General features: G+C 39.2%; 1 protein-coding gene across 3 annotated transcripts in view; it reads left to right on the top strand.

The window, feature by feature from the left end:
- The first annotated feature begins 1,607 nt into the window (after nt 1–1,607).
- The window catches only part of LOC124790117 (islet cell autoantigen 1), a 50,154-nt gene continuing 26,864 nt past the window's right edge, over nt 1,608–24,897 (top strand). For 2 of the 3 annotated variants that reach the window (XM_047257690.1, XM_047257689.1), the window contains exons 1-6: nt 12,126–12,358; nt 12,467–12,738; nt 12,816–12,976; nt 13,056–13,217; nt 21,357–21,549; nt 21,788–21,905. In XM_047257690.1, coding sequence (XP_047113646.1) covers nt 12,348–12,358; nt 12,467–12,738; nt 12,816–12,976; nt 13,056–13,217; nt 21,357–21,549; nt 21,788–21,905 — 917 coding nt within the window. In that variant the 5' untranslated portion in view covers nt 12,126–12,347. Of the gene's footprint in view, nt 1,731–12,125; nt 12,359–12,466; nt 12,739–12,815; nt 12,977–13,055; nt 13,218–21,356; nt 21,550–21,787; nt 21,906–24,897 lie in introns of those variants that run through there. The other variant, XM_047257691.1, reaches the window with a different exon arrangement.

Genomic DNA, 24,897 nt, shown 5'->3' with positions numbered 1-24,897 from the left:
CGCCATCTGGTTTCCCCCTTCAAGCGGGACAAGTTTCGTTCTTTGTAGTTCTTTCGCTCGATGCTTGTTTCGTGAGATATTTGGCCCGGTCACTATGAATGGACCACCCAGTATATGTATACATAGTTACACACGTTATAGGTCTTTATCAGACAATGGGAAGCATTTATGACTACTTGCTCTTCCTGTTCTTCCAGTGCCCTTTCATTCGTTCGCTAAAGGCCCTCTTCCTTTCTTGGGTCCACTTTGGTCTTTGGGCCTAAGGTGCTGTTTCTATAGACGCTTTTGTCTGTGACGTCCACTGAATCCACCTGTGCTTTTTCCAGATCAATTTTGACTTGTGCTTTCCAAGGTGTACTGGTTTTGAGCCTCTGAATGCATCTGAGTATTCTGTTGGTGACTCTGGTCTGAGAGAGTCTGCTGACGTGGCCGTAAAATTTTAGTCGCCTTTTTCTGATTCCCGCTGCGAGGTTTAACAACTTCTGTGTGGTGTCTCTGGAGTGAAGCCTGTATCCTTCGTCTGTGAGTTTTGGTCCAATAATTTTCCTCATAGTTTTTCTTTCCTCTGTGAGGATCTTCTGTAGGTCGCCCTCTGTGTGTAGCGTCAGTGTCTCACAGGCGTATAGCACCTCAGGTTTGATTACAGTATTGTACTTACGAATTTTGATGGACGTGGACAGACATTTTTTTGTTATAGATACCCTGTGTTTTGTATAAGGCTCTCCTCATCTTCAGTAACCTGGTGTTCTGCGTGATTTTTTCTTTTCCTGTCGATTCGAGCACTTCCTCTAGGTATTTAAAATGTGTTACTCTGTTGATCTTGCCATATTGTGTGTTTAAATTCAGTATGTTGAATTTCGTGCAGAACTCTTTTTTTGGAGTGAGATTTGTAGCCCTACCTCTTATGCGCACTCTGAGTACTTCTACCTGCCCGAGTGCTGTGGTTTCGTTGTCTGCAAGTAGTGGCAGGCCGTCCACGTAGGCTAAACAGCCCACTTCCAGTTCATTCTATTCGGCAGTGCGCCTGGTACCAACTTTATGCAGTCATCGCTGAAACCGTTACTGAAGTGGAAATCTCGTTCTCTGGCAATAATCAAGCGCTGTAAACAGATTATTTTCCAAGTTTCAAGCGCTAATGGAAATCTCATTTAAGAGCGCACATAAAGCCAACATAAATTTTTCGGCTGATAAAATTTCGAATGCTAAATTAAATGCTATATAAACACACATGAGATGGACTGGCTCTCACGTCTAATTGCATAGGTGAATTAGTATCGCAAAATCTGCGGAGTAGTACCTTCATTTAGGGGCGACGTTTCGGCATGTTTGTTATATTGCGACAAAGTCAGCCTGTTCGACTGGTCTCCCGGCAACGATTCTTTGATACAGAAAAGCGTAGTTCGTATTCGTAGTCGTCGTCGTCACTGGTGAGATGCTCAGTTAGGTGCATCGATTTACAAGCCATCAGCGCCTGCCCAGTAATAAAATGCACGGCACGACCTGAATGCTACATTGTAGTCAGAGCGATCTGGCGAGGTGGGGCACGTCAGGCGATGCCAGCGCGCGGTTAATCACTGACCTTCAGACCAGCTCTATCTGCCACTGCGCTCAGCTACTCTGTCACGTACAACACTACACAGTGTCAAGGAAGGCTACATCGATACAGGGGATTTGTGACTAGCTGGGCGTTTCTGCACAAGTGTGGCGAGCACAGCAGATACACATAACAGGTACTTTAGTCATCAATAATACATTCCGCTTCAGTTTTTACAGTTCTGCCAATGCTGGCGTAAGTTTCTCGACTGTAGAAATCCTGTGATTTTGAGGCGAGGCACTCGTCGAGCCTTGTTCGGCGTGCATTCTCATCCGGAAAGGCAGTTCCTTGCAGGTTGATAGACGAGAAGGTAAAAATCTGAGGGCGCATGATCAGGTGAATAAAGTGAGCGTGGAGTGACCTTCCAACCTAGCTCCTATATAGTGTCTGTTGTCGCTCTAGTTGAATGCGGGAGGCGTTGTCGTGGAGTAAATCGCTTCACGCAGTCTTCCTCCTGGTTGTTCTTGGACTGCGTCTGCAAGACGTCTCAGTTGTTGACAATAAATGTCAGCAATGATGGTTACCCCTCGGGGAAGCTCTTCGTAGTACACCACATCGTCGCTGTTCCACCTGAGGAATGACATTATCTTGTGGATGCACGCAGGCTTTGTACGGAGAGTTGCTGGTTTGCTTGGGCTCAACCACTGCTTTTCTTGCCTTATTTTAGCGTAAAGACACCATTACTCATTACCAGTAATGATACAGAATAGGAATTGTCGGTGTCGTTCACGAGCAAACTGGTGAGTACCAAGCAGAGATGCATATATGGCCACCCGCTGATTTTTGTGATTTTGGCTAAGTGCATGCGGTATCCACACACATGATTTTTTCAACATTACCCATCGCGTTCAAATGTCGCACGGTGGTGGATTGATCGCATTCATCAAGTTTGCCAGTTTTGGAGTACACTGGCGTATATCATTGTGAACTAGTGAGTTCAAACCCCCCAGGTATTCCTGAACGTGAAGAACCACTAACGTTAGAACGATCCTCCTAAAACCTAAAGAGTCATTTTCTTACTGTGCTGTGTCCAGTGACATTATCTCCATACACGGCGCAAGTATTTCTCGCTTCCTCCACTGCTGTCGCCCCTCTATTGAACTAAAACAGAAGAACATGTCGGAAATGTACCGATATCTCCAGTTGGCACTCCACTTTCTAGCGTCCATCAGCTCCACTCACTATCTTCAAACGACAAAATAATATATAAACTAAAATTACAACATCGAGCTACAAATAAAAAAATGACATTCGATAAGTAAGGCCGTAGCAACCACAATACCAAAATGCAAAACAAAAACACTACGAACTTATAATAAACCTACCTAATAAACTGTACACACCATACTCTAAAGAAACGTCTTACCACAGTTCTGCTGATTGCTACACAGCAAGGGGATGCGACATATATTTTACGCGAGCACGCATTATGCTAATAGAAATTGCAGTAACAGAATTATACAAGTACGAAAGGCTTTTTCCGTAAGTAAAAGTACGTTTCGGATCCTGTGACTCAGAAGCCGGTATTTTCTGTTCATATTTTTAAATTTCAGACAGTCGCATTCTATGAAACAATCATAACCGGTTTCGACTTACAATGGCCATCTTCAGAAGCTGCTGGTCATGAGCGGAATTGGGTGCGTTTCGTTCTCCAAATACCGTCCATGACCAACGGCATTTATTTATTTATTTATTTATTTATTGTTCCGTGGGACCACATTTAGGAGAAGTCTCCATGGTCATGGAACGAGTCAATACATGAAATTATAACACGATTGTAGAAACAGATAAAATGAAATATAAGAAACATATTCAGGCGACAAGTCGTTAGTTTAAATAAAGAAAATCAAGAATGTAACACTGGAATTTGCTTAATTTTTTAGCTCTTCCAGGAGCTCCTCGACAGAATAGAAGGAGTGAGCCATGAGGAAACTCTTCAGTTTAGACTTAAAAGTGTTTGGGCTACTGCTAAGATTTTTGAGTTCTTGTGGTAGCTTATTGAAAATGGATGCAGCAGAATACGGCACTCCTTTCTGCACAAGAGTCAAGGAAGTGCATTCCACATGCAGATTTGATTTCTGCCTAGTATTAACTGAGTGAAAGCTGCTAACTCTTGGGAATAAGCTAATATTGCTAACAACAAACGACATTAAAGAAAATACATACTGTGAGGGCAATGTCAAAATTCCCAGACTATTGAATAGGGGTCGACAAGAGGTTTTCGAACTTACACCATACATAGCTCGAACAGCCCGTTTTTGAGCCAAAAATACCCTTTTTGAATCAGAAGAATTACCTCAAAAAATAATACCATATGACATAAGCGTATGAAAATATGCGAAGTATACTACTTTTCGTGTTGAAATGTCACTTATTTCAGATACTGTTCTAATGGTAAATAAAGCGGCATTTAGTTTCTGAACAAGATCCTGAACATGGGCTTTCCACAACAGCTTACTATCTATCCGTACGCCTAGGAACTTGAACTGTTCCGTCTCGCTTATAACATGCCCATTCTGTCTGATTAAAATGTCGGTTCTTGTTGAATTGTGGGTTAGAAACTGTAAAAACTGAGTCTTACTGTGATTTAGCATCAAATTATTTTCCACAAGCCACGAACTTATTTCATGAACTACATTATTTGATAATGTTTCGATATTACACACAAGATCCTTCACTACCAAGCGGGTGTCATCAGCAAACAGAAATATTTTTGAATCACCTGTAATACTAGAAGGCATATCATTTACATAAATAAGAAACAGCAGCGGCCCCAGCACCGACCTTCGGGGAACGCCCCATTTAACAGTGCCCCATTGGGACTGAACATCATTACCACTCTCAATATTGCGGAGGATTACCTTCTGCTTTCTGTTCTTAAAGTAGGAGGCGAACCAATTGTAAGCTACTCCCCTTACTCCATAATGTTCCAACTTCTGCAGTAATATTTTGTGGTCAACACAGTCAAAAGCCTTCGTTAAATCAAAGAAAACACCTAACGTTCGCAACCTTTTATTTAATCCGTCCAAAACCTCACAGAGAAAAGAGACTATAGCATTTTCAGTTGTTAAGCCATTTCTAAAACCAAACTGTACATTTGACAGCAAATTATGTGAATTTAAATGCTGCAGTAACCTTGTATATACAACCCTCTCGATAACTTTAGCAAACACCGATGGCATAGAAATAGGTCTATAATTGTCAACATTATCCCTGTCTCCCTTTTTATAAAGTGGCTTCACTACCGAGTACTTTAATCGGTCAGGAAACCGACCACTCCTAAAGGAAAAGTTACAGATATGGCTAAGTACTGAGCTAACATACGTGGAACAATACTTCAGTATTCTGCTAGATACCCCGTCATATCCATGAGAGTTCTTGGTCTTTAGAGATTTAATTATTAACTCAATCTCCCTCTTGTCAGTATCATGGAGGAGCATTTCAGGTAACAGTCTCGGAACACTTTTTTCTACGAGCGCTATATGATTCCCTGTTGGGACTAGGTTTGTATTTAGTTCACCTGCATCTGCATCTGAAAATGTCCGTCGAAGGAAAGCCGTTTTTCCAGTTTTTTTGTTTACATTTCAGCTCTACACAGAATTCTTGTTTCCTGATCTGAATAACGAATTTACAGAATTTACATAAATAAATTAGTTAACTCAAGATTTTCTGACCTTATGATGGGACCAAAGGCTCTAAATGTCATTAGGCTTAAGACGTTTTTTAAAATAAAACTACGATTTTTTGTGCAAAGTAGTAGTGATGGTTTTCAGTCCGAAAATTTGTTTGCGGCAGCTTCATACCTGCATAACTGTTCCAACCCACACACATCTGAACCTGCTTACTGTATTTATCTCTTGATCTCTCTCTACAATTTTTACCCTCTCCACCACTACTACCAAACTGAAGATTCCTTGGCGGTGATGTGTCCTGCCAACCTATCCCTTCTTCTAATCAGGCTGTGCTATAAATGTATTTTCTCAATTCTATTCAGTATCAACTCTTATTATGTAAATTACAGGTGGGAGGGGGGAATCAGCAGTGACCAGTGAAAATGTGTGGATGACTTTACCTGTCATGTGTAGTGCCAGCAGTTACGTGCGGAACAGATATTGTTGGAATATTAGGGTGTATTTCGCGACTGGGGTGTGATCCCCTTATTACACTTAACGAAACGCAAAATGCGGAAGGATACGAATATATTTTACAGTTCTGTGTACTGCGTACAGCAGAGGGACAGGACGATGTTTACTGTTACATTGCGCACGGAGAGGGAAAAATGAACTGTATGTATGGTGTCTGATTTTTTTCCCAACAGCATTTCGCGAGAATGACGTCGCCTTCCTCCCAACGATTCCCATTATGTTTCTTGGCAACCTCTTCACTCTTGAAGTTTTTGTCTTGACAAAATCTGTCGCTTCAGTCCTATCTCCCAGCTGAATTGCTTTACCTCTTTCTTCGCGCACGCTCTGTGATTCCGAACACTGCAACAGTATTCAAGAGTAGGTCATGAATCTTGAATGTCATCTTCACTGCAATTACTCTACACTTTCCCCTAACTTCCCACTACATTTAAGTCTCATGGCCAATCTCTCCAAACTGATGTTTTCATTTCACACAGTTTTATAATGACATCTTTGTAGCTCCTACATTTAAACGAAGAGATGGCGCTGGTATTACCGTTATTTTGGAAAGCTATAGGAAGTAAGATTACGATTTAATGTTCCGTCGATAATGTGGTCATCAGAGGTGCGGCATAAGCACGGACTGGGGAAGAACGCGGAAGGAAATCGATCGTGACCTTCAAGGGACCAACCCCTGTCATTCTGCTTAAACGATTAACGGAAACCACGGAAATCGTACATCTGGATGGTGGGACGAAGATTTTAATCACTATCTTCCGAAAAACCACTAGTCAAGTATCTTACAACTCCACCACATCTCTTGTTGCTTAACGTCAAATTACGCCTGTGTTCATGCAGTATTTACCACTTCAGATTTAAGGTATGCTGCGATTCAATTCAGGTGGAAGGAAGGACTGTTAGATGCTTAATCACGACGATAGGTTATAGATCTTGAATATAGAAATGGACAGGTTGAAGCGACGAGGGAGGTAATGAAGCGCAGTAGCTGCAGGAGAAAGATTTCTGGTTAGATGAGTACAAGCTTAAACTCAATAAGGAGAATGAAGGGGGTGGTCTAATAATGAACGAAAAAGTAAGAATACGGGTGAAATATGAATAACAAAGTTTTGCTGTCATAACCACGAATGATGTAAGTCCACGACTCAAACCACAGTTACATACAGGGGCTGGACAAAAATACAAGAACACCGCGTGAAATGCATGCTTGAAAATAATTGCAAATGCTAGCCAAGCCTGCAGGGTGGGGTGGTGTATTTGACCAGGAACGACACCTGTGCAATGTCTTCAATCCGTTGCAAGTGCCAGTCGTCGTAAAATAATGTTCTGTTGGCGGTGCATTATGTTTGAAGTAAGTGAATTGGACTGTGGTCGAACTATTTGGTGGTGTACAGTGGGTACTTCCATAACCAAGCTAGCCAAAGTGTCCGGTACTTCAAGAGGCACCGTATCTGAGATTTATTGGGCATACAGGGAAAATGGAAAATAATCATCCGGTAAGTCACAACGCAGACGGGAGAGTGTTGAGTGACACTGACGAACGGTCATTTTAGAGGGCTGTTAAGAAAAATAAGGGGTCGACAGATGCAAAAGTAACATGCAATCGCGAACCCTGTCAGCAGTAAAACACGAAGGGAGCTCCAGAAGTAGGGAACTGCTGGGCGAGCTGGAATTTTAAAATCACTCATCCGTGATTTAAATGCTTGTAACAAGAAAATGTGGTGCCGAAGCCACAAAGCCTGACCTAGGGAGCACTGGACGACTGTTATTTAGTCGGAGGAGTCTTATTTCATACTGTTTCAACTTCTGGCCACGTTTAAGTCTTAAGTGTGAAACGCGGGGACGGTTCGGTGATAAGGGCAGCCATATCATGCTATTCCACGTGCCCTGTGATCACACTGCAAAGTCGCACTACTGTTATGGATTACGTGACCATTTTGGATGATCAGGTCCATCTCTTGGTACAATGTTTGTTCTCGAATGATGATGCTATGTTCCAAGACGACAGGGTCCCTGTTCACAAGCTCGCATCGTCCAGGACTGGTTTTGTGAGCACGAGCCATCTTCCATGACTGCTAGTCACTCGATCTTTATATTATTGAGCCTTTGTGGTCTACTCTGGAGAGATGGGTGTTCCGTTGATCGGCATCCACCTCCATCGTCGTTACTTGAACTTACAACTACTTTGCAAGAAGAATGGTATAAGATTCCATTGAAAACCATGCCGACCTGTATTCGTCCATTGCAAGACTGTGTGGAAGCTGTTTTGAACGCCAACAGTGGTCCTACACGGTATTAGGCACGTTTAATGTATTGTGTTTGTGATGTTGCCATAAACTCTACAAGAGAATTATGGAAATAGGATAGGAAGTAAATGATGAGATTGGTTATGTGACACGCGAAAAAAAGGAGAAATGGCACTGACTGACCTATGTCCTGGAGTGGACATTCCTTCCGAATTATTGAGATTCTTTGGCAAACCAAACATGACCAAACTCTTCACCTGGCAGGTAGCCAGACGAAATAACACTCAGATTCCACAATGAATTTGAACAGTCAGTTCCGAAGAAAGCGGACGCTGACAGGTGTATCGCCGAACGGTTTTTTTTTTAAATCATGTACGTAAACTACTAACACAAATTATCTATAGAAGAATGGAACGACAGATTGCACCCAATCCGGGAATATGACTGGTACTTCCGCAGCAGATACCTTTCACCACTGACATTAAAATAATTGTGCTTATCTTCTGGGCGATGGGCAGGTTTTTGTTAATTTTTTTAAAGCTCCTTTGAATGAAATTTCTTTTACCATCCCTAACTGGTTAAAAATATGTTCAGGGGCAAATATATTTTGAACAATAATATTTTTTCTTCACGATGAATGCTATAAGTTGACTCGTAGTAATAAACCTTTAGAACGTCACAATACTTGCTGCAAATAGATCCACTCTTCCAAAAGCACAGAGCCTCGTCTGCATATTTTGCCGAAGGAGCAATCCTGGATGAAATTCATCTCAGTTACATCATTTCTCCGATAAAACCTTATGCTGGAGAGCTTGCGGCTTTGGAAAATTAAGGTTTTGCGTGTTTTGGTCTGTCCGCCACGCCTACTTAGACCAGGTAGTGGTGCGTCGGCTTAGGCTAAGATTAAAGCTTGAACATGGGTCTGACAATTTTGATAGTGCCATATCGTCCTCAAAATTATCAACTTCCAAAATTTGATGGTACCACTCAGCTACGGTACCAGCCACATTCACAGGCAAAAAGTAATACACACTGAGAAACTTATGGGCTTTTTTTCCCGAAAGACCACAGACGCTGTTCAATTATGTGGAGAGCGGTGTAAAGGTACGTTTACACTGGGATACATGTATCGCGACATGTATGAGCGACATGTCAATTTGACATGTCGCGATACATCATCTCATACAAAAATTCACGGAACTTGTATGCGGACCCTCGAGCTCATACATGTCGCGTATACATTTTGTATATCGCTTTTTGGCCATATACACGACATGTATGAGCGACATTTGAAGAACTCGCGCATGCGCAGTACTATCATTTCGTGTCGTCTTGTCGACTGCCGCTTATTTCGACGATTAGCGCATGCCTAGTACCAGGCTCTTTGGCGGCTGTTTGAGTTTTGAAGGGGCCGACTGTCGTTTCGACGTTAATGTATCTGCATAGAATATCAAAAAGTGCCATATGCAACATTATTCTTCGTATATGCGAGGCCATTGTGCAAGTTTTATCCCAAGAAGTGAAGGTAAAAGTTTTATATATATCAGAGTATGTAATACATTATATAATTTTTTCATGCATCTGGCACGTATATCAATGTTTTGCTGTTATTCCGGCGGCCTCGCGTGATAATGTTGACAACGGATGCCGACAATCGTGTGTGAGACGTTGGCATTAGCAATCGCGCGACAATGCAAATGTTTTGTCATGAAATCTTCGTTTTACGAGGAATCCCCAGTGGCTAAAAAACCGAGTGTTACTGCCAACTGATCCTCTGGTGGAATCGCTTCCCGAAAGTTTGTGTTGGTTTTGGACACAAGAGGAGCCACAAGTGATAACAAACCGCGGAAATCCTCCATACTCATCCTAACATAATTTCTAAAATATGCGCCATCCTTTAGCGTTAATTCGCGAGAAACTCTCTGTGCCACCATCTACGCTTCCTCCGCCTTTTCTTCCTATCATCTTCCAAAAGAGCAAGTGTACCAGCACATAAAAATGTGAAAACTTCCAAATCGTCGTCGGAAGCTATCGCACAGTGATACATATCAACCAGTGTAAACGCACGATCAAATATGTATGAGGTTGATACTTGTCAACTCATACAAATCGCGATACATGTCGCAAAGTCGCATATACATGTATCTCATACATGTGCCGATACAAATCGCAGTGTAAACGCACCTTCAGGTCGACATCATGAAAGTAGACTACAATTGCAATACTTTTTTATTTATTTTGTTTAAGACTGAGTTGAAAGCCAACTGGGTTATCAGATACGAATCATTGGCAATTCCAACGTCCGAGTGATTGGATGTAAGGTAACTGGAAAACATGAGTTAGCATGAATACCTTGGGGGCTCCAAATCTTTAAGGTGCGGTAACAAGCAAGAAACAAAGTTTCCATTTTATCGAAGGACACGCCTTTGGGCACACGAAAGCACAGTTTCAAAAGCATTTTAGAAGAAGGGGGCAACTCACGTTAGTTTCGAAATGAATGAGAAAATAGATTTCAGATTTCACAACAAATCGACCTGGAACGCTTGTACTAGTCAATAATTATTATATGCTTTGGCTTTCTTAGAACTAATAATATACTGATACGTCTGTCTGAAGGGGCAGAATGTGTGACCTCGGTTGTCAATGAGTTTTTAGAGGAGAAGGGGAGGGAGGGAGAGGGGAGTGCGAAAGGAGGAGAGACTGTGTGCATAACTCCCCTGCCCCTTGCAGGGCAAACCTTCCAAAAATAATTCCCTAATCGACGATGAGCTATCCACCTGTAGATTTTATACTTTTATGTGTATATTACAATTTCTACACTGCTTTTCGGCAAAATTCGAATTCAGAGGGCAAGGGGGAAAAAACGCTAAGTGTTTACGCAAACCTAGAACAAACTTGACAGACTCACTTCATGAAAAATTCTTTAGGCTTGCTTCTGTGTAATCCATGGTCTTTTATTTTTCTTAAAAATGTAACAATTATTTTGATAATGACATTCCTCCAAAGAACAATTATATCAGGGATAACGTAGCAGTAAATATTGTATCAATTTGTTGTCTTATACAAAACTGTCAACAATACATAACAGTAATCATAACTGAAGGCATGAGCGTTTTTTTTTTTTTTTTTTTAAATGCACATTCAAATTTAATGTACGTCAAAAGACATCAAGGCCAAACACTAACAAATGCATAAGTACATACACACACAAAAAACCGAAAGTAGTGACAGTTTGTTTCCTGGCTATACGATGGTTATTGACAGTATTTTCAAATTCTGTAATGTACAGAAAAAGTAACTTCACCTCTCTCAATCTAACGCATTACAAAATGGTACTTGAAACGTGTGACTTTTCTGCTCCTCTCTAGCAATCCAGCTAACAACCGTCAAAAAACGAAAACATGTAACAGGTGGCTCACGCAACACAATTTTTTGCTTTCGATATTTGCAACAGAAAATAACAGAAAGGTGGGTGAAACGAATCATTAATGGAATTAATAGTTACAGACCGAGTGATTATCATCAATGGCACATCTCACTATACATGTTAAAATCTTAACAGCAATCATTTCCATACCTGCTTCGCTCCAACATAAACATGTGTTACATTTTTGCTGCTTACCTGACCTTGTAGGGACTCGTTGTAAATAGAGAAAAAGTATTGACGGTATATTGTCGTCTGGTACAGCTTGTTTAACAGTCCATTTGATACCGTATATTTACTGAACTACACAGAGTCTAGCCCGGGACGTGAAACGTCATTCAAACAAGCAGACACACTGCCGTACATAGAAGTTTTCAAAGATGATAGCCAAGTTGTGGTAGCGTCAGAGACCTTCATTTCACTCTAGTGCCGAATATGTGCGAAATATCACTACCGCCCTAGATATGAGATTTTAATTCGTTAGCTGAGATATTTATGACAGTACACAATAAAGTTTTGGCTCGAACTGTTTCAGATGGTAATGAATAAAAAAAATGGCTATCTAAAATATGAATGAATGCAATGTCCACTGGAATTTAAATAATTGCGTAGCGTTAATTTGCAAATTAATGTATTAGAAATCACCGACGGCTGATTTTTCCCGTATCAGTATGATCATGCAATGCACATATTATCTTTGCAAATTACTGCCACATTAACTCAATATGGATACCACGCGCAATGTTGACAGTTGTGAATGGGAGTGATATGAAATTGTTGTTGATAGTGTATTTGTTTATGCACACATATGTCTTAAAGCAGTAAACACTCGTATATCGAAACTGAAGTGCTGCGAAATGTCGGCGAAGAATCCACCCAGTATATTGTGATTTCGCTAGCAGGACTAGAAATTTTCTGCTTCATGTAGTTACCCAACTAAAATGAATGCTTAGTAAGTATAAGAGTACCGTCTCCACCTAGAAGTACAAGAAATGGTCATGAGAAGACCTATTCAGTTATTTATTTATGAGTTTTCTGAATAACATGTGTTTTTATGCAGCCGGACGAATAGTGGTTGTAGCGGTACGGCGTATGATCGGTGGGTTGAGCAGCATGGTGCAGAAAATACCAATAAATCTGCTCTAACCAAAATGCAACATCAGTACTGGGTAACAAAGGAAACGGTGTTTCGGAAACTGGGGAAAAAGGAAGACGAGTGTATTGTTGCATCAGATGCAGAGTTAGACGCAAAGTTAGAATTATTCCGCTCCATTCAAGAAAGCTGCCTTGTTCTTCAACGAATCATTGATAGATACCAGGAGAGGCTGTGTAGTAAGTTGATGTTAATATTGAAGCAGTAGTAGCATACTGTTCCGAAATGACTTCCTTTAAATGTGTGTTGTTCACAGCTTTAGCCCAAGAAGAGAACTCTATGGGACGATTCCTAAAGGAAGCCGGGAAAACCGATAAAACCAGAGCTGGGAAAATGATGACTGCAGTTGGCAAATCTCTTTCCTACTCAGGACAGCAGCGGCTAACCCTTAGGGTACCACTCTTACGTTTGTATCAGGTAATATTGTCAGTAGGAGGGTAGCTGCATTGTTTAGGATTTTCGTATATATCTTTTCTAAACGACATTTTTTGATTAGGAAGTGGAGACATTTAGACATAGGGCCATTGAAGATACACTGCAAAATGTGAATGGAATGGAAAAGGCAAGAACTGAATATCGTGCATCTCTAAGCTGGATGAAAAATGTATCACAGGAATTGGATCCTGATACATACAAGCAGTTGGAACGTTTCCGGAAGGTACATAACCTTTCATGCTATGTAATAAACAAAATGTAACATTGCTTCTCTCTCTCTCTTTCTTTCTGTTTCTCTCATCACACACACACACACACACACACACACACACACACTTGGAAATGTCCTTACCTATTTTCTGCTCAACCCTTGGCCAATTGGTGCTTATGCTGTAGTTGCAATCAGCTTGCATTTTTGTAGTATATACCCCCTTTTTACATGGTGCCTCTTGTGATATATCCATGTGTGTCATATTCGGTTAAGTTTACAATCATGTATTGTATGCAAGCCATACTGCAAAACTTCAATGTATTGAAACAACACTGTTAAGCACCATTAGCTACTTAATGCTTATAAAGGAAGGAAGGAAGGAAGTTTAAGAGTTCATGTTCCATATACAGAAAGGTCATTACAGTCAGTGTACAAGCTCATACAGGGAAAGGAAGGGGAAGGTAATTGGCTGTGCCCGTTCATGGGACCCATCCCAGCAGCTGCTCTAAGTGATTTAGGAAAAATCATGAAAAACCTAAATCTGGTTTGCTGGACAGGAAATTCAGTCGTCATCATCCTGAATGCAAATCCAATGTGGTAACCACTATGCCAACTTGCTTGTTTTAATGAATGTAGTCGTTAAATTATATTAGTTTGGAAATTATGGTGGAGCCACAGTTAAGCTATTAAAACTATTTTTTGAAAATGCGACAATTCACTAGAAATTAAGTTTAGTCCAGAAGTATGGGGGTGGGGAGGACATTACTTCCACTAACCTACAATCTGCCCACTTTTATTCTCTCTCTCTCTCTCTCTCTCTCTCTCTCTCTCTCTCTCTCCCTCCCTCTCCCTCTCCCTCTCCCTCTCCCTCTCCCTCTCCCCCCCCCTCCCTCCCTCCCTCCCACCCTCTCTCTCCCTCCCCCTCCCATTTCAGTACTTATTTCTTTCCCTCTATCCCTCTGTCTTTCACTTTGACATTATGTCATCTCTCTAATTTTGCTGGCATGCTTACCAGTGTACCATCTTTGACCTTCTATTCTGTATGACACATCCATCTTCATCTTTTCTTCCCCTGGTCCTCACAACAGATGTGTCACACATCACTCTCATCCTGTGGTCTGTTCATTTTGCCCCTTTTTTTTACCTATTCCATCTCCTGAAAGTATGTATTGACCAAGTCTTCTGTCTCTTTGATAGACATTATGCCTGTTGGCTTTTGTCTTGGATCTTCACCTGACATTTTTTTAATTTCACACTCTCACTCACTCACTCACTCACTCACTCACTAAGTAGCCTCTTCTTCTTATTTATTTTTGTGAATATTATTATCATTTTGTCGAACTGGAACAAATGTTGTCCCTGGTTATTCTATTGTATGTACAATTTCTTCTTGCTCCAGTGATATTCCAGAATAGTTCAGTCAAGAATTTCCTTTCACAAACAGAATGTCTTTTGGTATAATATAAAAGTTTTTCATTCCATTTCATGTAACTTACGTTGGCATTAGGGAAGCGTCCGATTCCCACCATGTGCTTTGACCCATGATGTCATCAATGTGGTGGAAACACCTAGTTGCAGTGCATACAAAATGGCAATAATATTGTCACTACATGTACATTCCAACAAATATGAAAAAAATAAAAATGACAGAAAAATATCGCACTCCGGCAATAAAATGAAACTAAAGGGACAACTGTAGGCAATGGAGGTTTAGGACTGGGACAAACTAAACTTGTGACAAAATGCTACAGCCATAAAACCAACAGGAATTATACATTTCACATGACCAGTATAGCTCAAACCAAGTCCACAATACCAAAAAAACCAACATCTGTAATTCCCAAATGTGGAATCAGACATTTCCCTTGACCTATGTAGTTCAAATGAAGCTTTTGATACCAAAAAACCAACACCTCCTACTCGAAAAATGGAGTCTGGCATTTCCCTTCATCTATGTAACTCAGATACAACTGTCAACGCCCACAGGCAAACCACACCTACATAAATCACAAAATGCCACCAAAACCCCAACAACTCGAAAACCCAGAAAGCACCATATTAAATAGGTCAATTAAAACGCAACAAAATACCATAAATATAAAACAGACAAAACATCAGAATTAGTATAGAGTAAAACCAGAACAAAAACTACTTACTGACAAATGCCTCTAACAAAAATCACCCAGGCTGGCTGGGGTGTGCGTGCAACCCCTCCCCCCCTCCCAACACACACACACACACACACACACACACACACACACACACACAATAGTAACAACTCACTGAAAACAAAGCAAACACTTACAAATCCACGTTACTGCACTGACTACACAGACTCAAAGAAACCCACATTACCACAGTGATAACCAAGACTCAAATGAACCCAATGCCACATGTTAAAATTAACATGTCAACATCCACCGTCAACCATCAGAGGGCACCATCAAATACAACAATGTGAGATTTACAAACACAAACCAAATCAAAAACAATGCATCATAGTGATGTCACACATCCCAACAACATTATGTCACGGGTCAAAGTAGAAGGGTGGAATTGGACCCTGCCAGTGGCCCCTTATGTTCTCCCTAACCCACATTACTTTTTCAATATGGCATGCCCAACTTTTGTATCACTGTGTAAGGAAACATTCTGTTACATTATACTTTCACAAAGCATATTGTTTCATTTTTAGTGTGAGAGCTTGTTGAAGGGCTTGGCACAGCACTGCAACTCTCTTGTGACATTACATTGACATACATAATTTCATTAGTTGCTAATTACCGAGTCACGTGCTAGTCATGAAAGTGAAGCATAAGTTGGAGATGTAAGTAGGTATATTGTGAAAGAGATTTCGGTGTGAAATACAATCTGTTTTGCAGTGAAATTACAATAGTATTTGATAGTTCCTTTTCCAAAACGAGTATACAGGAATTGCGCCAAAAAAATCATGAAAAAGACATCTCCCACAGAGAGGATATGGATATCTTGCAAATCAAAACAAGAATTCTACCCTACATCGAAAAATTTAGACAACCGTACCCAAATAAATCATTACAAAAAATTGTAACTCTTTAAGTAAAGTAATCAAATATTAAAAAAAGTTCATATTTTAGCTCCAAAATCAATCAACCCTGTAATAAAATCAAAACATTCAGGGTTGTAATGAGAAGTGAGACCTCTGCCAACTGTACCAGTAAAACTGAAGACTTTGTCTTAATTATTGATGATGAACATGTAAACAACCATATGGCTTGCCCAAGTTTTATATCACCGTGTAAGGAAACATTCTGTTACATTATTATTTCACAAAGCATATTGTGTCATTTTTAGCAAAAATCTTCAGTGATGGTTTTTAGTGCTACTGAGCATACAGGATTTAATGTCTCCTTAAAAAGTGCCATGGAAATACTGAAATGCCACTTTCCTAATCCTATAAATGAGATAAGCATTTCCTCCGTAACTGGAAATTAAGTAAAGAGAACTATTGTCTCCTTAAAAAGCAAAGGGTCATCAGGTGTAGATAATATTTCTATTTAACTTCTAAAAGTGAAGTTTTGGCAGCCATATTTAATGCTTCTATGAATAAGGGTGTCTTGCCAGACAGAATGAAGCTTGCTGTAGAACTGCCTCTCCACAAAAAGGAAGAAACAAAACAAGTTACACAAAGTTTTGGCAACCATATTTAAAACTTCTATGAGTCAGGGTTCTTGTCAGATGGAATGAAGCTTGCTGTAGCACCAAGCTACAAACAATTGTCCCACCTCTCTCGTGACCACATTCACAAAAGTCCTCGAGAAAGTACTGTATCGTTGGCTTGTGAAGTACCTTGAAAACTTTGATATGATTGATGGAGGGCAGTTTGGTTTCCAAAAAGGTATGTCCACAACTGAAGCCATATATTCTGTCACAATGAGAATAGGGTGGGATTAGGTAAGGATAAGGCAGGAAGAATCCCAAGGGAAAAAAAAGAGTAAAACCACTTGTATATTTTGTAATCATTGTAAGACTTTCATTATGTGAATCACAAAATTCTTATAAAAAATTGTGCCACTATGGAATCACAGAGGCAGTGGGAAACAGACTAAAATCGTACCTCCATGACAGGTTAAAGAATGTGGTTTTGGATGAGATCAGCAAAGAGGGTGAGGAGGTGGAGTCCAGGTGGGGCACTTTACTCCGTGGAGTCCTCCAGGGATCTCTCCATGGTCCACTGCTGTTTATATGCAAGGGTGACTTGCACATGTCATACCAAACATTTAAGTTCACTATGTTTGCTGATAATACTTACATTATGATAAACCCCAAATATTTAATCAATGTAGAGGCTAATGCCAACAAATTACCCCTGAAGTCCTAACATGCTTCAAAGAAAACTTATTGTCATTAAATACGAGCAAAACTAATTACATCTAGTTCAACTCCTGCCACAAAATCACACAGCAGGCACCTCTCATACATGACAGTCAGCAAATACAAAGGGTATATTGCACCATACTCTTAGCATATAAATAGCAAGGTAAGCTGGAAACATCATGTCCTCCAGGCCATAAAAAGGTTGACCTAAGCTATATTTGCCATTATGACTCGTATATCTGAGATACTTGTGTGACAAAGTCCACTTACTTGGGTGCTTCCACCCTATTATGTTCTATGGAATCATCTTCTGGTGCAGTTCTACAACAAAGAAAACTTTCATTCTGTAGAAAAAGGTTATCCAGACTATAAACAGTTCCCTTGAGAACCTCCTGTCACAGTCATTTTAAGAACTCATCTCCACTTCCCAATATATTTAAAATATGTTTATTCCATTTGTGGTTGACAATCCCATGCACTATGAAACAAATGAAATGTCCTGTGATAACAATGAAAGACGAAAGGCTGACCTCTATTTTGATTTCAAAAATTTAACCTAGATGCAGAAAGATGTAGACTATTTGGGTCCAGAATAATATTTGGTATGAGTTATCAGCTTAGACCACAGCCATTGCTGTGTTGTCACATTTTGGGGTGGCTACATTCACAGTTTCTTTTGTTTGTTGGTGAAGCCAGTGAATGTGAAAACAAAAACACCTTCACTGATTGACCTGTAGCTTAGCTCTATGTGTAGTTTAGTTTGGCAGGTGATAATTTGGTTGCAGGTTGACAAAGCCAACAAATGTGAAACTAAAAAAAATCTGGTTGTGGTGACAGACTGTCCATAGCTTAGTGTATTTGTAAACATCACCATTGATACCATGTTCTAGTCACTATATTTATGACATTTGTCTCAAGTTTCTTACATCACTGATAAAAGCTGTGAGTTGTATCGAATATTCCTCTTTATCCCAGTATTCTAGCGTATAAATATGTATGTAATTCATTGTCAAATAACATCAGAGGCCTGTCGAGTTACATTGCATTATTTAAAAATAAAATAAAGATGTTTTTACTTCAGAAAACCTTTTATTCATTTGATGAACTTTTTTAGGAGACACATGTAGACTTTTGATGTTTGTTTATTATGTATTATTGGTCAACATGTAATTCTTATATAGTGCTTTTTTCAAATTTCATCTATTTTTGTTCTATTTTTATGTTTTTGTTTTACTGCAATTTTTCTTTAAGGTTTGTACTTTACCTCGTTATGTTTTCTATATACTTAACATTTTCATATTTTTTGACTTGTTCTACATCCTAGTTTTTTACACATATTAAATGATAAATAGAATATGTATGTAAATAAATACTCAAGGTACCATTTCACTGCCATTTTGCATGTTTGCAATCAGTTGATAGTTCTTTTTCCAAGATAATATATTGGATTCTGTATGTCAAGAAATCCTCTGCACCATCAAATATCTAATCTAATCAGTTTGTAGCATTGTATTTCCCTATCATCTGATAAAGTTGTGACTACATATTGAGTCAATACTTCTTCAACATCAAATAAGACAGAATATGAGTGTCGGAATGTCTGTGACTTCCAGAATATGAAAATGAAGAGAATTAGCTCGGTTTCACATTTCTGATTTTGAACTGTGGGTTGCCTAATGAGGATAGATATTTCTGATTATTGTGAAAGTTCAAAGGAAAGAACACAATAATCTTTAAACAAATTTTAAAAAGACATTCATAACATTATTCTTAGAAAATGTATTTAGGAATGCAAAAGACATACAGAGAGACGCATCTATGAAGCAGAGGTTTCTGTCAAATGTCACTTCCCTGGAATGTTAATCATGCTAAATACAGTAATAAAAGCATTCCAAATTGCAATTTTAAATATTCAAACTGAACACATGGTACTGAGTTGGTGAGAATTTCTGCAGATTGCTCATTGCCTAGTGCATGCTCTGTGACTAATTGGCCTTCTTGAATTTTCTCTCTGTTTTAGTGTGTTCAAATATCAGCGGCCTCAATATCTTGTGAAATTCAGGATTTTTGACTAGTTTGATGGCATTTGCATTCCAAACAAGAAGAACAGGAACAGCATCCAGTGGTGAACAGCAAACTGAAAGATCTTTCTGTCATGTGAAGCCAAGCAACCATATCATCATCTTTATTGTCATAATCATCATCCAGTGGTGACATTCCTTCAAAGAGTTTGAATACCCATATTGCTTCTCTTGCCCTTTCACTGGCAGCCACATATTCTGAATCGGTTGTTTACAGTGATCTGCTTTGTTGCCGCTTACTTGCATAGGTAAATGCTCCTACACAAAATCTTGCAACCACATCTCTGAGTGTCAAGTTGCTGGATCACTGGCATAATTGGCATCACTGTGTACCTCAGATCTTCTGTTTGCACGTCTAGATTTACAATTCATATCAAATTATGCGGAACATTTGATATCCTTGAGAATCCTTTTGTACTAAAGATCAATGATTCTCTAAAAACTTTGATGTGTGGCTCGCTATGGATGCTGTATTGGGCCTTGTACCAACAGCTAAATACTTAAGACAGCCAACTGTTTCCCAATGTGAAGCATTTGTTGGTTTATCATTGGTCAATCCATCTGGATGTAGATATTGCTCGATTGGAGTTCACACAGGGCTTGCCTCCATTGTGTTAAATCATCAAAGCACGTCTTTAACATATCTTTCTTGATTCACTGATCCACTCTCGACATATAATGTTAATATTTCAAAAATATCCTAGTGGTTCAACAGTAATCGCACTCATTTTGAATTTTCTTTGAGAAAACCTGTGTCCTCCTACATATTTACAGATTTTAATCTGTCATGAACACGAAGAATTACCATCACTACATCACTGCAGTCTTCTCATAGAATGGGCAGGGATCTGGCTTACTATCCACAAGTCAAGGATTCGCTAGAGACAGCTTTCGTACATATAAGCTTTCATGAACCTCACACACCCCATTAGTCCCCTCAGTAAATCCCTCAGGTTCCTGCATATATCGAACTGTGCCAAAGGAAGGTGTTTGCTAACACAAACATTCATAATTGCTGAAATTGTATCATATTTACTGATAGAACTAAAAATTTCGTTCTGGTCATATCTTCTTGTTGACCAAATTCACAAACAACTAGTCTTGCCTTATGGTGATCAGTTTTACCATCAACTTTGTGCTTAATTCTATAAACCCAAGATTTGTATAATGGGCTTACGATCTGGTGGCAGTGGTAACAAAGTCCACTAAGCATTTTCCTCCACTGAGGCAATTTCTCCTTCCAGTGATTTTCTCCAATGTTCACGGGTTACAGACTTAATGGCCCTTGTGTAATTTTTAGATCTGTTTGTTTCAGCCAGTGTCATTTCAACAAAAAGATCTAAAACTTGCTTCTTTAGGTCTGATTTTCATCATCCATTTCACTAGGGAGAAATACCATTGCTCTCTTTTTGATATATATATATTTTCTTTAGCCATTGCAATGTCATTCTGATGGCTGTTACTGTTGTAAAGTTCTTTGTGTCAAACATTTGATTTAAATGTGAAAGTTTGAAAAATATAATAAAAACATAAATTTTGAACAATGTTGAGGGCACAAAATTCTTATGAACCATTGAATTGTGATGTATTCTTTCTACCTTATCAATTATTTGACTTTAATTTCATTCTTTGAGTATATTTTAAACCTATTTGTTTACTGTGCTCCCTTTTGTTTATTCAGTTTTATTTTATTTCATTATTGTATGTGTAACAGGTGCAGACACAAGTACGTCGAAGCAAGGTCCGTTTTGATAAGTTAAAGCTGGATTGCCTTCAAAAAGTTGATCTTTTAGCTGCAGCACGATGTAATATGTTTTCTCATGCTTTGATTCTGTATCAAAATTCATTGCTTCAGTTTGCAGAGAAAACATCTAAAACATTCACCACCATCTCCAATAGCTTCAAAGGTTAGTATTTATTATTCGTTTATAAAGAGATAGATAGAATAGCTATATTGATGAAGAGATTTAATAAAATGCATTTACCTGTATGTAAACTTAATCATATGAACTGACATGAGAAATAGTATCTAAATAAGCTATTTTTTCTCATTTGTATTTCAATTTGTGTCAAGACTTGAGAGTCCTTTTTAATAAATTTTTATCATATAATGAATTTTGTATCAAAGCTTGTCTTTTTGGTCAGGTTACCAGCATTATGACTTCTGTGTTGTAAAGGAATTGACAGAACCCTCTTTAAAATTAGCAGAACAGATATCGGGCTCATCAGAGGACCAGCCAGTAGAGGAAGAAGATAAAGACAAGTGAGTTTCTTCATAGTTGATAAAACTGAGAGCTCTCTTTTTGAGCTATTAGCTATTGTTTTGTACTATTTTGTAATGATTCTACATCTTGACTCCGTAGTCCTGTATCATCAAATAGAAAGTCAGTTTACAGTGCGTATTTACATTGATCACACTGTTGCACTGAGCCTGTGCGGAAGTCAGATTTTGCGCAACACTCAAGTTGTTTGCTGTTATTGATAATGTATAGTCATTGATTGGTTCTACCAAGAAATTCATTAGTGGAATAGAGAGAACTGGCTACCAATAAATCTTTTAGGATACTCTTAAACTGAACTTTACTAGGAATTAATCTTCTTATGGATGCTGGCAATTTATCGAAAATGTATATTCTTGAATAACCTTTATGAAAATCTTTTTGAAGATTATTCTTATTTCTAGTGTTATTCCATGAGCTGAGTTGTTTGAAAAAGAAAGAGATTATTTATGACAAAATTTAATTAAGAAATAGCTATATTGGGAAGCAATACTTAGCTTCCCAGTTGCTTGAACAACATAACTTTGCAGGATGCTCTTGACTTCCCATGAAAAATAATGTGTATTAGACACTTTTGAACTCGGAAAAGTTTAGTTTGATGTGACAAGTTACCCTACAATGATTCCATATGACTTGGGGAGTGAAGGAACTGAGCTGGAAGACTCTTGAAGATAGATGTAAACTATCCCAAGAAAGCCTGTTAACAAAGTTTCAGGAACTGACTTTAAGTGTTGATTCTAGGAATATGCCACAATCCCATATGTATCGCTCACATAGGGCTCATGAGGATAATATTAGAATAATGGCTGCAAGCACAGAGGCAGTCAGTCATTCTTTCTACACCTCATACATGAATGGAACAGGAAGAAACCCTAATTAGTGGTAAAATGGGATGTGCCCTCTGTGATGCATATCACTGTGGTTTGCAGAGTATAAATGAAGATTTAGGTAGATTTGGGATGAAAGTACTCAAAGTAAGCTTGCCTTTGTATTTTTTATATTACATATGGCTCACAAGATCTGCATTGCAGACAAAAATGGTTTAGGCACTTCAGCACATCTGTGTTTGTTCCTCCCAGTTGAATTTATTATCGGATGAGACACTTTCACATTTGTTAAAGAAATTCCTGATGAAATGCACCACTCTTCATTGGATATTCTCTGTTTCCTCTGTAAGTTCTATCTGGCAAGGGTCTCAGACTGCTGAGTGATCCTCAAGTATCAGTTGAATGAGAGTTTTATGGGCTACACCTAGACACATTATACTTCCTGGGAATTCTTCCAATGAATCACAGTCTAGCAACTGCATTTCTGTGATTGTTTTTTTGGTAATTCCACTTGAAATCACCCTATATCCATACTCCCAGGTATTTAATAGATGTGACTGCTCCTTGTGATTGATTGGCAATTGTATAATCACACAAGACATTTCTTTCTGCTTATTAGTGCACAGTACTTTTGTTGAGGGTCAACTGTCAGTCTCTACACAAAGTGTAGACTTCTCTGTGCACTCCACCATCATCTGCAGACTGACGCATGGTGCTTCTGACATTATCCATGAGATCATTTATATAAATTGTGATCAGTAATGGTCCTATAAGACTCCCTTGGGCCTTGCCTCAAGTTGCTGAGAACTCTTCAATCTAATGACAAAGCTAGTCTGATATTCTGTATTTTCTTTAAGTGACAGTGCAGAACTGCACTGAATGCCGTCCTGAATTCGAGGAACGTGGTATTCATCTGGGACTGTTATCCACTACATTCTGTGTCTGTTGGATAAGCTGTGGTTCACACAATTGCTGTTTGGAGAACCAATTTTCAGTCTCCAGAAAAGTCATAATATCTGGACATAAAATATTTTCCAAAATTCTACAACAGAGTATTGTCAGTCATCTGGGTCTATAGTTGCAGGCATCTGTTTGATGATCCTCCTTGAAAATGAGAATGATCTGCACTTTTACCTGCAATCAATAGGAGTGCTTTGTTCCACCAGTGCCTACGGTAGGCTGCAGCTTGAAGAGGAGCAAGTCCTTTCTCAAACTGTGTAGCATCATGGAGGTAACCAGTCAGATCCAGGTGACTTTTCTCAATTGAGTGATTTCAGTTGATTTCTATCCCATGGTCACTTTTTTGTGTTTTTGTAACAATTGAGAGGAGGAACTACTGACTGAGCTTTCTCAGTGAAACACTTTTGGAAAAGCAAGCCAGTATTTTGACACACTGTCATTCTCCATTTCAGTGCCATTATGGTCACTGAATGTGTGGACAGATGGCTTTTCAGATAAGCAGATAGAATTTTACGTTTGAATTTGTAGGACACTTCACACATTATTCTCCTTATGCTAATTTTATTTCATTTGGTTTTTTGACATGATGCTTTGGATATCTTTAAATCTTTGTTTAATCTGTCTTTGTTTTCAGAGCAGCTTTCTAGCATAGCTGTCTGAGTCACAGCAGGTCGTGCCCCTCCCTCACAACTTCACTCAGCACACATCTGTTAAAAGCACATTGTATAGTAATGCTGGAATTTGTCCATTTATACTCAACATTTTCAGAGTTTTAGATATTGTTAGCATCCATTTATGTTGTTTTCTTAAGGGGAGCCGGAGGTGGTCAAATCCAAAAAATTACATTTTTTTTTCTCTCCCCCTACCGAAAATTAATTGGAACATTCCTCTTTAATGTAAACTTTGAATTATTGTTCTACTCGCCCTAGAAGTGGAGTTATTACCATTTTCCCCCACACCTGCAGAGGAAATGGGCGGCCGCTGAATGCATCTAACACCTTCTCGTGACTTCCTGGTGAACTGCTTGGGATTTTCTCGGCCTGTTACGCATACAGCGCCTTATGTTACGCATGCAGCGAGTGTGCAAGGGTTGGCTACATTGTTTTCTGTGACAAATGAAGTGCTAAGAGCGCGGAACATCGTCTCTTTGCTGTTTACCGTTTCAAATTAGTTCAGTGTTGCACCTGTT

This window comes from Schistocerca piceifrons, chromosome 3, assembly GCF_021461385.2.
Source record: "Schistocerca piceifrons isolate TAMUIC-IGC-003096 chromosome 3, iqSchPice1.1, whole genome shotgun sequence".
NCBI lineage: Eukaryota > Metazoa > Arthropoda > Insecta > Orthoptera > Acrididae > Schistocerca > Schistocerca piceifrons.
The sequence above is the reverse complement of the archived record's forward strand: the minus strand, read 5'-3'. Positions and strand labels throughout refer to the sequence as shown.